The following is a 13740-nucleotide window of genomic DNA, read 5'->3' as shown; positions in this document are numbered from 1 at the left end:
TGTGTGTGTGTGTGTGGTCTCGCGGTGGACGTGTTCATCTCCTGGGCTCAGCACTTCTAAAGCACCCTCCCCATCTCAATCACCCCTGTTCGTCATCTGCCGCTGTCCCAAAGTCTGCTGCTACTGTAGCTCACTGATATATACACTGTATGTATGTGTGTGTTAAAAAGATAGAGAAAAATCAAGAGAGAGGACAAAGACATAGGATGAAAAACGGGGAGGTCTCTGTGCAAACAAACAGCTGTGCCACCAAGTACAATATACTGTATATCATACTTTTGGGTTTCCTCTGTCAATGTCATTTCAACTGCAGAAATGGAAATCACAAACAAACAATCCAGACATGATAGTATAACACTCCACAGTGGATGGTTAATGTTTTTGAATTAAATTACACTGTAGGGGCAGCATTGCTGAGGACAGACTACATATTTGCTATTTAAAAATTTACTATCAAAATGTTTTGTAAATTGCTAATTAAAGAGATACACGATACAGGTTTTGGTAATAGAGCTTAACAAATGTGAGTATTTTACTTAGGAGTGATTGCAAAAATGACCTAGCTATAACCCTACAAAGCACTGCCTAAAAAGTCAACAGCAGTGAACCCAATAGCCGAGTGGTTAAGACACAATCCATATAACCATAACGTCCCCAATCCAGCCACGGACCTTTGTTGTATGTCATGCCCCTCTCTCCCTCACTGCAAATTTTAAAACAGACACAATGTAATCTTCAAATAATGGACAAGCACCCCAATTTGTTAAAAACTCAAACTCTACATCTAGTCACATTTTAACCTGCATATCACCAAACAGATTTGCTTTCTGTGAACATAACTGTCCATACAGTTCTGTGGCACACCATGTCTCCCAAAGGATGCTGGCAAGTAGGACACTGACTCCTCTGGTCTCTCCCTCCAGAGTGTGTGCACACTATAAAAAGAAACTGCTGTTATAGGCTGAATACCCCTTCAAACTCAGTCTGTGTGATTCACACCACAAACGAGGCATCGTGAAACAGTGACACAGCTTTTACCATCACCAGCAGAGAAACAGCTCCATTGTATGACATCTGGGTTTCCTGATGTAGCCTCTCATGTGTTTATAGTGCAGTAAGACATTTCAGTAGTCTCTGGCTGCTGTTATAGGCTTTTTCTTAGGAAAAAATGAAAGACTGCTGGCTATCACAAGCTAAGCCGATCTCTCGACAGTAAATGTGGGGGCTAAAATGCTTGTGGGGTGTTTTTTTAGGGAGGAGGTTGAATGCTAAATAGTGTTTGAGTGGAGAATTTAAGTAAACCGCTACTGTACAGCCGGTGGCATGGCTAAGCCCCACCAGTGAGTGTAGACTGTACAACTATTCCAGCCACACTGCGATCACACTCAGCGTTGTATGACTCACAGGCCTGGACCATATTAGAATAACACAATAAAACCCAGAATAGAACAGAGCAGCACTGCTGAGTAATCTGTGTGTGGCCTATTGTGTTTTGAAAACGATCAGTGGAGATGTGTTAAAGAAGACCAAAATGCATTACATTTTTCTGCGTTCCCCATTTGTCACACTGAGAAGAATTCAGCTTTTAAGGGATCTAATCTCCTCTTCCTTTCTTGTCTTACTATTAAACAAAACCCCCATGAGGGAAAAAAACACTAAACGCTGTAACACTGCATCACCTTACTCCCTGACAGCATTTATTCTGTTTTTGAAGGATTCCCAGTAAAGAACAGAGAAAAGGTTAAAAATGAAGGGACTGACAGCGCTGCAGCTTTGGGACAAATAAACACCCGAAGTCGGTCTGGATTATGCTCTGACAACTACGCCGTTTATTATGCTTTTATTAAATTAGCTTTTTACTTTATTTTTTGGGATTACAATGTTGATTTATCTTCACTTGCGCTTCTCAGCAGCTAGCTTCCGTGCATTTCCGGTTCCACTGTTGTTGTTATCCAGAGCTCTGTTGCACTTCTACTTCATATTTATATAAAAAATGGACAAAATTGGACATTGCTTGGAGAAAAGAAAGAGAGGAAGTTGAACTATCTGATGAGTTCAGAAAATATGTATTATTCCAGCTATCGTTGTACTTTAGTGTGAAAAAGTTAGCATAGCCCTGATCGAACCGAACTCCATTCAGAAAACAAACATTTAAAAAGGTTTTGTCTTTCTGACCTGCTGACTAGTGTTGCAAGGATTAAATCCGCGTTGTATGTGAACACAGCATTAAATATCATCAAGAGTCAATTTTGAGCTATTATTATCATAAGTTGTGCTAACAAGAAACATAAATGCTTATTATCCTAAATTGGACACCCTTGTGTGATGATATGGCACTATGTAAGCAGAATTTGCTTACATATTTTCACTAAATTGCTTTAAGATAAATGTAATGACATCATGAAGAAGGGTTGAAGAAGGGCTGAGATAAATCCCAGCTGAAAGGTGAACCTTGGCACGCAGGCTTTGAACCTCCATGGCAGATTATGCGACTATAAAAACATAATGTCAGGTAAATATATGAATACAGTCTGCTGCCCCAGCTGGTCCAGGTGAGAGGAACTCCGGGCTCCAACTCTACTTTCATCACACCTCCCACCTCCAATATATCTCAGGGGAAAACCCCAACAGAGAGAAACAGCTGACTCACACAATGCCTCCCATCACTTGCCTCTAATTAAAAGACTGATAACACAGACCATTTGGTGGATGCTTTTATCCAAAGATCCTTACAGCACCACAAGCTTTTTTTTAGCCCACATTTATAGCTCTGTAACCCCAGCGGGGATTGAACCCCTGACCCAGACAGTGTTAGTGTCAAAGAGAAATCCATTGAAGTACACAAGACATTAATAATTCACATAGAGCTGCATTGTTTTTCCTTTTGAACTGTCGGTGTCTAATAGTTTCATCCTAACAGAGTCTCATGAACCAAACAAACTAAAAATAAACACTGAAGGCATTTAAAAAGTCGCTCAATTAATTTGCCAGTTTCTAAAAAGAAAAATCACAATAGTTTTGTAACAGAAGCGACAGCTGTGTTGCTCTGTAATGACAGGAATCTTGTCTATTAATATAATTTGCTTGTGGTCTTTCTGCAGACCACTATCTTGGCTCCTTAGTATTTGAACTATTATCTCATTGCTAACTTTATTCAATTGCCAGTTAGGTAAACATCGCAGAAATGGCAGCAGTAAAGGAGAGCGCCACTTTCACTGTGTAGATTTTGTTGATGCTCTTCTCAAAGACAAACTGCAGGGATGAGTCTCGTGTTTGAGGGTGTTTCTACATCTCACATTACTGTTAATGGACACATAGCCTGGCAATAATTCAGTGCTATTATGTTATGTTAACAACATCGATTCATTTTTTGTCTAATTAGGATAAATTATTTTTATCCTAATTATCTATTCTATCTCCAAATCCATTTGCTGTTGTTTCCCTGAACCTAAACCTAAAACCTACCACCTAAAAATTTTAGATTCAGCACCAAATTGTTAAAATGAAAAATAATATTCTTACAAATTTAATACAGTATTTAGCTCTCTCTCTTTAGTTTTGGGAACCCATTTCACCAACTCAGCTGTTTTGGGTCATTTTCAGGGTCATCCTCCACTGAGATTGAGACTGTGAAGTGGATATCTCTACACTGTGACTGTGTGTTGGCTTCTCCAAGGAAGACATGCGGCCTTTTGCCAGCTGTCCCCTGCAGGATCTGGGTAGCTTGTTGCTCTGCCTCCTCACCCCACACTGTCAGGCTCTACTTTCCTCAGATATAAATAGATAACGATGCTAACAGATGCACCAGCCCCTGTCTATCTATCTGTGCGCACACACACATATGCACACATACACTGTTACCCACCTATTCTTAAGCCCAGAACATTCTGGAAGTAATATGACAGAGATTTGGCAAGACAAAGAGCATTGCATTATGAATAGATCAAAATATGATCACGTAATGTAGGTTAACAAAGGAATCAATTACCAAGTTTAAAAAGAGCAACTGATAAGCGGGTCATGGCACATTCAGGGCACCGCAAAAAATAGTCATATACAGAAGCAGGTCTTGGCTCAGAGAACTGCAACTACAGATGTGACTTAAATACCCAATGCACGAAATGAAAAAGTGATAGTACAAGTGAAAAGACTGTGAAACCAGTGGACACTGAAGGAGCAATGAAGTTGATGCTGGACGATCATGAGTCAATTTCAGACAATAATAAAAAATCATCTAATTTCCTTTTGCACTGTTTTCCTGATCTCCTTCTCCAGTCCCAAACCTAACTAACTCCTTTCCAACAGCCATTGCCGGTTAGCCTTCCCGAAAGGAAAGTAAGCGGGACTCACCGTTCGCAGGAACTGAATCTCCTCCTCTCCCTCTCCCCCTTCTGCCATCCTTCACCGAGGGTTATTCGCAGCTCCTCGGGAGAAAAGAGAAAATCCTTCTGTTTTCTCTCTTCAGGATTTGAATTTTTTATCTCCTTTTCTATGTCCCTCCCTCTCTCTCTCTGCACGTTTCACCTCTCTCCTTCTTTTCTTGTTGCTGTACCCCTCTCTCTCTCTCTCTGAGTGCTAGTGTGTGGGTGTGCTGGAGGACAGCATGAGTCCTGTGGCTCTCACGTTGTTGTGAGAGAGAGTGACGGGAGGCGAGGCTCTCCCCAGCTCCTCTCCCCCCAACCGCAGATGAGGGAGGGAGGGACGGTGGGTGAGTGAGGGGGGGGCAGGCACCTTGTAACACATTTACACGGCTCCCATCCCACCTTGCCGCCATGTTTGTAGAAGTGGGCCACTCCTTCAAACAGGCTGTCCTCCTGTAAAACACACACACACACACCTCCCTCCCCTCCTTCGACATGTCCGAGGCTATAAAAGGAAAGCGGGGTGAGGACTAGCCTTTGGAGAGTGTGCAGAAAGAACAGATGCACACACGCAAACACACACCTTAACTCTTCAAAGTGAATAAGTCAGCTGCGCTGTTCAAAAACCCCTTCAGAATTAGGTGAATGAGCGCACTGCATCCAAAGGGAGTTATTTGGAAAATTCAGACATCTGTATCACTTGGCAGTTTTCTCAGAGGCACAGCACTTAAGTAAGAACAGTTTAGCATAGTGTGCAGGAGTGATGCATTACCGATTTAGCAGAGACGCTCAATGGGGGAATTGCACAGTGGTAATCTTTGAGTCTTAATACAATAGTATTTGTTTTATATTATTATTATTGCTAAAACTATTGATTAAAATAAACTTGAACACTTGAAATGTAAAAATTCACGAAAACTTGGTCAACATTTGTGACATTATATACAACAATCAATTCTAAAGTTAGAGACAAAACATATCCTTAGTTTAAAAACATCTGGTTGAGCAGGACTGTGTGGGTCTGGTTTGTTAAAATTTAATAGGGACTGTCATTCAGATTCATCAGTACATGGGAAACACCTTTTTTCCAACACAGCACCAATTAAAACCAGTGAGACAAATCCCAAATATAGGATTCTCTAACTATGTCGAGTAACAATGTTTTCATGACTACATCACTTTTAGCAAGTAGCTTATTTATAATTAATTATGGCTTTGCTTATGCTGTCTAAACCGTTGGTTCTCAAAGTGGGGACCCCCAGGGGTCCTTGAGAGGGACCAGGGGGTCCCCAGCAAAAATAGGGGAATCATTCATTTTCACTATAATTCTATCCATTAGTAACACAATGACTGAATGTATGACTATTTTGGTCATGAGTTTCATCTATTTTCTGTAATTTGTGTCAGTTAAGGGGTCCTTGACGTGAAAACGTTTGAGAACCACTGGTCTAAAAAAACAAAACAGTAATTTAATAATAATATGATGCAGAGAAAAGCTGGGCAACTGCTGGAAGCTGGAACCTAATGGTAGATGCTTGGCATTTGGCAAAGGCAAAGTGAAAATTGCTGTTGATTAAATTCTTGTTGTAACATAAAATCTGGATCAAAGCAAAGCTAAACATAAAGCTTGGCCCAGTCCAGTCACTAACATGATGAGATACTTTGCACAGACATTATGTCAGGCTTTTAATTAGCTCTGTGCACTTTCCCACTTTCCCATAACATTTTAGATTTCATGCTTCAGTGTTGAAGTAGCAAAGGTCTTATCTGCACTATGAACAGTAATTAATTACTGCCATAATTTTGTTTTAACATCCCAGACGTTTATGTGGTGTCTCTCTCACAAGAAAAATCTTTGCAGTGATTTAGGGATGAACCTGTCCTTTGTCTTGACTGGCCATGAATCCCAAAGGGTCTTAAGTTGAGACACTTAGCCATAAAGACATTATCCTATTGATCTTTTATTTATTTTATTTTAGTGTGATTATTTCTTCCTTCCTTCCTTCCTTCCTTCCTTCCTTCCTTTCTTTTTTTGAGGGAGTGGGGGGACATGAACATCAACTAATAAGGAGAAAATTAATTTCACTCATTATCATTTATTAATCACTTATCAAGTAAAAATGCACAACAAGCTATTTGAATATGTCATTTTTAGTATTTTTATATCTATATTACTATTATTATCTTGCAGGCTTAGTTAAATTAATTTAATTTAGCAGAATATAGGGGTCCACGTCAGCCTGAATAAAATCCCTTTAGTCTTCTTTTAGCTCTGAAGACTACTAGGCTATTATACCTTGACACAAGATTATTTTGCAGACTACAAACTCGCCTAATGGCAGGCCAAGAATGCTATCTCTTCAGAAAATCAACGGCTCTGTCAGCCTGATGCATTCCTGAAGAAAACAGTGGATATGGATGGGTGTCAGTGGCACACCCCTCTTGGTCATTTCAGGCAGCAGGGATGCACCAGACATTAAAGCTAGGGGAAGCCGCATTAGACACTCAATCAATCAGAAATGGTGATCAGACAGTGTGCATACATACACCCTTACCTCCTCAGTCTCCATCTGGCATCCTTCAGCATGCTCACCTTTTCGCCCATTCCCCACTGCAAATGCAGCTGACAGCCTGCGTATGACGATGTTTTGGGACGCTGCTCGCAGGGATACAACTCCGTCCAGCGGGTAAACGGAGAGGAGGCGGATGAGGAGGTGATACGCCACTGAAGCAGAACTAACATGAATTCTGGGAGTATGAGTCCTGATTTAGAAGAGACCTGCTGTTGCCAGTTTCTTTGAGGGGGGGTTGCCAGCTCATGAATCCCCCTTCGATTCCGCGCAGTTACGGCACCGCGCCCGAGGATGGCGACATTGTACCGGGAGTTAAACTCAACGTACAATTCTCTGCAGTTCAGACTCCAAAAAGGTCAGGAATGAGCAGTACGTTTGAGGTTACTGTGCTGGTTCCTTGAAATTTAATTAAGACAAAAGGAGGAAAATAAAGACCCTTACGCAGCCTACGCTTTGGAAACAACGATAAAACAACGAACGAACTTATCACATAACAAAACAAGTCCTTACAAGTATATGAAGTAATCGACGATAACTTAACTTTACCCTCTCAAGCCGTCTTAATGTAGCCTAGATTGACAAAACAGTTTTGAGCCCCGCACGTTACCGTTCCTTTTGCTTTCCATCACCGTCAATGTACCTCAATCAATTTAAAACACTTCTTAAAATGCAAATACAAAAATAAGAAAATACTTAGAAAGACAAATTAAACAATGCATTAATTCACAAACTTAATTGTCACACTGAAACGCCCATCAAGACTCACAGTGGCAAAGCAACAGCTAAAATGTGACTGTGTTGATTTACAATAAAAATGAGGTCCACCAGCTTTTTTTTCAGTGTATGTTAGATGTCTTTAGATTTACCAGCTGAGTTGATTGCAACTCTTCCTGTTTTAAAGAACTATTGCTTAAGATTACAGTAAGATTACCACATTGCCAGGAAAGAGCATTAGGCTAAATACTTTTTTTTCTGTGACATTTCCATGCACCCTGTTCACGGCCTTCAGTGATCTCCTTTCTAATGCTAATTCAAATGCATTTTTAGGTGTTTTGGACTTGGCATGCAAGGGCTGGTGCAAGGATTCCTGCTCAGTGCATCTTTCCCTGCTTTTGAATGCCATATCGCCCACTCTCTCTGCCAGCCAGTCAGCTTCCTGCAGCAAAGAAGCCACCTCTGCAGACTTTGGGACATTAATGTCCCCTGTTTGGTCGCCTCTTCCTCTGTTGATGTGTTAAAACAAGGATGCCTTTGAGTCTCTCTGTCCAGCTGCACGGCCACATTCACAAGCACAAACACTACCTCCCTGTGTAATCACTTGCTATCCTGAGAAATGACAGAGGGAGTTAAAAAAAAAGAAGAACAGGAAGAAATCAGGGTGATAGACATGATTTGGGGGACACTGGAGACCCTGGATGAACAAATCTAGTAGGGAGACCGTGCTAGCATTCAACAATGTTATCAGACATCTAATTATCTCTTTTCAGGAACTGATTCTTTTGCCAAGTTCAGGCAATGCCCCAGAAAACTGCATCAAAAGTGACATTTAGGTGTGGCCTATTTTTGTCTGTGTTGATGCTCTGAAAAAAGAACCGCAGATGTCGCTTCCTGGAGTACACTGATGGTGCTCAGATGATTGCTCATCACTATCTCTCTCTTAACTCTCCTCCTCCTTCCTCTATGGCTACTGCATTTGTGTTCACTATTTTCTCTCTCTCTTTCTCCTCTCCCCTCCCCCTTGTGTGCACACACACACACACACACACACACACACACACACATACACACACACACACATACATACACAGGCACACACACACACGCACACACAGAAACCGATGTGAGTTCCCGTATCTGTCAAGAGCCAGTTCCTCCATTTAAGATGCTGACTTGTTTATGTTGAAGGGACAAGTTTAAGACTTTAGTTAGTTCTTGCACTCTTTGTTTGAGGCATTTTCTCTTAACGTGTCTGCTTTATTCCAGGCAGACGGAGCATGAAGTCTTTTTTGTTGCTAATTTGTGGTTGATAGATATCTTCAGATAGCAGAGAGAGAGGGTGGTTGACTGACAGTGGTTTGATAAGCAGGGTTTAGGCGTACAGTTTAGTCCTGTCGATGACTAGTAGGTGGGCAGCCCTCACCCCCAGCAGCTCTCCGTCCTGTGCCTGCTTTTGCTGTCCTGGGAATATAAACACATAGAGGACACAGAGGAGGAGAAGGAGGAGGAGGAGCAGGGTCAACCATGGAGCTGTAGGGACACGCTCAGATGCCCGTGCGGATCACCAGTGGAGGAGGAGTGCCGTTGAGGAGAAGAGCTCTGCAATGAACAAGACCAAGAGGTAATTAAAAAGAAAAGAAGAGGGTGCATCAAAACTGAGAGTCTGGCGCACTCAGACCTAGTTCTGTTCAGTTTCTGAGCAAGTGTAAGTCTAAGTATGTGTCAGCAGCAAGTGCTTTGTGTGCAGCAGAGATGTGTGAACCTTTGAGGTTATGAGATACAGTGTGGTTTGTGCAAAGGCTCTACAAAAGTCAAAGAGAAATGAGGGCATTTAGTTTTATTTACTGCTTTGTGTGTGTATTTTCTGCTATTTATTTGTATCTAGACAGTGAAGCAGAGAGAGAAAGAGAGAGAGAGAGATAACATGTTGGACCTGCATATCAGTGAAGAATATCAACATCTCAGATTATTTGTATGTACTGCACAAAAGCAAGCGCTGACATTCAACAGTTGTGCGTGCCTGTTGCACTGCCTGCTTACCTTTCCATGGAAATGTGTTCTGCTTTTCTGTTTTTTCCAGCTCAAATCCATTTACATGTCATGTCAGTGATTTTTTTTGCAATTCGTCTTAGATTCTGCTGAGAAACTACACATTTAATAGCCTATATTGTTTTCAGTGGTACTTTTTTACTGCTGTAGTTGTGACCACAGCTCTTATCAGATTGCCTGGAATGAAAGGGTTGCGTGTTGAATGTTAAGGTGGTCAGATATGTGTTATGTGTGTTTTAACTACCTGAGTTTAAGGTGGACTGATGGAGTGGACACATTACTGTGCTTCCCCTTCAGTAGCAAGGTTATCTTAAATCAGTAGTTAGAATTACATTTTTTTTTACAATTGTTATTGTGCATTTCTCAAGACTGAGTTCACTTTTTCAAAACTCTGTACTCTTTAGTCAGCACAACAGAAGTCAATATAGACTAAACTGTGGATAATTTTTCATTGCTAATTCAATGACGACATCTTTCAAAATTCATGAACTGTCTCCATCAAACTCAACAACCATCAAATCACCTTGTATTTAGTCCATTTTACAAATGTTTATATTGTAAAAACTGTTTAATTTACATTCAAAACCTGCAATTTGCTACATTCTGCTACACCTACATCTAAAAAGGAATAACAAAATAAAAATGCATAAATTACCTAATTGGGATACTGAGTGGCTATTTTTATTACTTGTGCCAGGTGAGGAAAGGTTTTGTAATTGTATGCGATGATACGACAGCGTTTCAATAGTGGTTTGCAGCCCATCCCAGGATGGTGTCACTTTTCCCTTTACCTTACTCTTTATCCATCAACTCCATAGAGGAATTCTTTCCCTCACCGAAATTGAAAGTTGATTGGATGTTCCTCTTGGTCACAATGAATGCTGGATTCCTGGACATAATCTGAAAAATGATTGCAAGGGATTGATCAGACATGCAAAAACATTCTTTCCCATGTGTATTACAAGAGAGGACACAGGGTTTGATGTAGGTGAGAACTTGTGTCAGGAAAGGTTGACTAGCTCTTATGTATTTCTATATCTCTAGCTAGCCTATACACTTATGTACAGTGAATATGTATAGTTTTGGATTACATTAGTAGAATTACTTTAGTTTAAATTACTTTAGTTTAATTGTGCACACTTGGAATTACTCTATGCATAAATGTCACAGTAAAAAGTGAAGTCTATTGAAGCATATTGCAGCATTTCTGAACAATTTCTTGACATACACTGTAAGGGAACAGAACCATGCAATAAAGAGGTGCCCTTTGTAATAGAATATTGGTTTATAACTAATTAATTAATGAATTAAAGATACTTAAGAGACAGTAGTGTTACATATTGTTGTGTGACCTGTTAGTTGTTGTATGTTGGTGAAGAGAACTCTCTGAACAGTTTTGAAAAAGTGTTAGTATAGAGAAATGTTACCAATTGCAAAAAGTCAAGATGGAATTAATAATTGATTTTTAAAAACAACAAATACATTTTGTTTGAATGACACTTAAAATCTTTGTAGAAGAAAAAATATATATATAATTAATTAACATTAGCCTAAAAACAAAGAGACGACAATCTAAATCAACATGAAGTGAAGAAGAAAAATTAGTTGAAGAAGAATTACTGATGTCGATTATGAAAGTGTGTGTGTGAGTGAGAGAGAAGGTTTTCAAAGAGAGAAAGAGGATTGGCACTGAAGGTCTGTGTAATTGGACAGGTATGATTTAATTGTGTAAAAGGTTAATGGCTGCAGGCCCAAACAGTTTATACTTCTCACACAACAGCTGAAGAGGTTTATGAATATTTGCTGCAATTTTTCAGATGTAAACTACAATGGTTGATACAGTGGCTTTATTGTTGGACCAAACGGATGAATGGCTCATGGTAGTAAATGCATCCCCCTGATGCAAAGGGAACAAGAACGCAGGTTGTGAGAGGGTAGAGTGAGAGAAAAAGAGCAGCTCATAAACAAGGCCTTCAAAGGGCCCTGGCTTCAATTAATCAATTAAGGAAAGAAAGACAGGAATTTGCATATCCCCCCGCCAGTGTGAGAGCGAGAGAGGGAGAAAGAGGAGGGGGGAACAGGATCTGTAGCCAGAAGTCCTGACACGGATGGGAAAGGGAGTGAGTGGGGGATTTCCAAAGAAAAAAAGAAGCTGTTTCCTGAATGGTTTGAATAGAGCGAGGATGAACGAAGAGGGAAAAAGTGGGTGTAGAAGTAGCTAGAGGGGAAACGGAGGTGTGGAAGGACTTCCTAAAACAGAGATATGATGACCAAGCTCATTAATATTAAAAAGAGACTGCTTAGCGTTCTTTTCTTATTGACACACACACACACACACACACACACACACACACACACACACAAGGACTTTCTTTTTCAGTTTCAGCAGCCATGGGTTTCCATGGATGCACTGTTAAATATAGAGGGGTAATTATAATGTATGTAATACCTAATTTGTGTATCTCACTTTTTTGAAAAAAGTGAATGCAAATTCCTAAACAGTAACTCCATTATAGTTCAGATTTGCATGGGAGTCCACCACACACTGAATGTATTTACCAACAGCTCTCGGCCTCTAACGCTGGTCAGGCTTATTGACTGCTGTGCTGTTAATGTGCTGTGTTACCTGCTCAGCACTCTGGGGGGAAATTCCCTGACAAACATTATGACATCAATAACATTTCCCCATCAGCACTTCTGTTTGTAGTAGTGAGTGTGTCTCCACATATGTGTGACTGCTTTGACAGACAGAGCTAGATTCACTCTGAGTCAAACAAAGAGAGGACAAGATGTAAAGGGCACTGAGATAAGATAACCATCAAAAATAATTGGCTAAATGTATAAAAATTTGATTAGTTTTCTTCAAAACATGTAAATCATATACATGGAGAATCATATACTTAGTATTTGTTGTTTTTTCATCACTGTAAAACCCTAAATACTTTTCACACAAAACAAAAAAATAAAACTTCACTTTGAGCTCTGGGAACACATGATAGGCATTTTCATAATCATTTGATATTTTTAATCAAAAAAGGGATTAAGCAGCCCCATATGGCCTCAGGCATCAGCCTCTGAGTCCACCTAAGTTCAGTGTGTTAAAAGAAATATGAATAAGAATCAGCTAAATGTCATAATACTGTTGTCAGATGAAAACCTAAAAGAATACAACTTAAGTACGATAAAACTGCCCTTTTGACATTGTTTAATGATTTCTGGATAGAGGTTAGCTAATTGTCTCAACTAACAGAGAAGCCAAGTCAATATTATTTATATAGCCTACAAATTTGCCTCAAAGGGCTTTACCTATCTGTAAAGCAAACAACAAACAATAAGGATCTAAGGCTAGAGACACCCTTCACATCACAAAATATGTGACGATATACAACGTCTTCACTGGACAATATTGTAGAAGTGTAATAGGTGGCTGAGGTATAGATAAAATTAACCGAGGCACCTTGATCATGTGCATATTTGGCTTCTGTCACTAAGGTCTCCATGTGCCATGAGGCTTACCTATCCTTACTGTAAATTTAGCTCACGGTGGTACATTCTGTGCTGTTTAGTGTTAGTGTTTTGAATTTAGTAGCCAGTGTAATGAGGCGAAGAGGAGAAGGAGGAGGAGGAGAGGTGGCCGTTAGTTGCCCAGCAGGTTTCCACATCAGCTGCCTGGAGTTGAACTACCAGGATACAAAGAGATAGGGTTGTCACTGACATCCCCCATGAGGGTTTCTGAACCCAGGAATGGCTGAAGGGGAACTGTGTGGTGTGATAACTGTGACAGCTGGATGAAACAGCACGTACAGGCAGGAGAGCAGCTCATGGTATAAATAGATAAGTTAATGTCACCCTGGACGCCTGTATGAAATTCATTCATCCATTAATGTGTTGTACATAAAGCAGACCCAACGGTTTTGGGTAACTGGAGTGTGGATGCATGTTTATGTTGAGTTATTTGTTATATATGTGTGTGTTGAAAATGTGAGTGAGCTTGGGAAATGAGCCGCACACACTAACACAGGTTAAGAGAAGGCGATGCA

The 13740-nt window shown here is 40.3% G+C and overlaps 2 protein-coding genes across 2 annotated transcripts in view; one reads left to right on the top strand and one right to left on the bottom strand.

The window, feature by feature from the left end:
• The window catches only part of ryr1b (ryanodine receptor 1b (skeletal)), a 68397-nt gene extending 63961 nt beyond the window's left edge, over positions 1-4436 (bottom strand). Inside the window, exon 1 of the mRNA XM_046073189.1 lies at positions 4351-4436. Within this exon, the coding sequence (XP_045929145.1) occupies positions 4351-4398 (48 nt within the window). The 5' untranslated portion in view covers positions 4399-4436. The remainder of the gene's footprint in view (positions 1-4350) is intronic.
• A 4143-nt stretch (positions 4437-8579) lies between these two features.
• rasgrp4 (RAS guanyl releasing protein 4) overlaps positions 8580-13740 on the top strand; it is a 16817-nt gene continuing 11656 nt past the window's right edge. The window contains exon 1 of the mRNA XM_046073115.1: positions 8580-9272. Coding sequence (XP_045929071.1) covers positions 9256-9272 — 17 coding nt within the window. The 5' untranslated portion in view covers positions 8580-9255. The remainder of the gene's footprint in view (positions 9273-13740) is intronic.

Source organism: Micropterus dolomieu, linkage group LG17, assembly GCF_021292245.1.
Source record: "Micropterus dolomieu isolate WLL.071019.BEF.003 ecotype Adirondacks linkage group LG17, ASM2129224v1, whole genome shotgun sequence".
NCBI classification, from domain to species: Eukaryota; Metazoa; Chordata; class Actinopteri; order Centrarchiformes; family Centrarchidae; genus Micropterus; species Micropterus dolomieu.
Note: the sequence above shows the minus strand (reverse complement) of the source record. Positions and strands in the feature narration are given on the sequence as shown.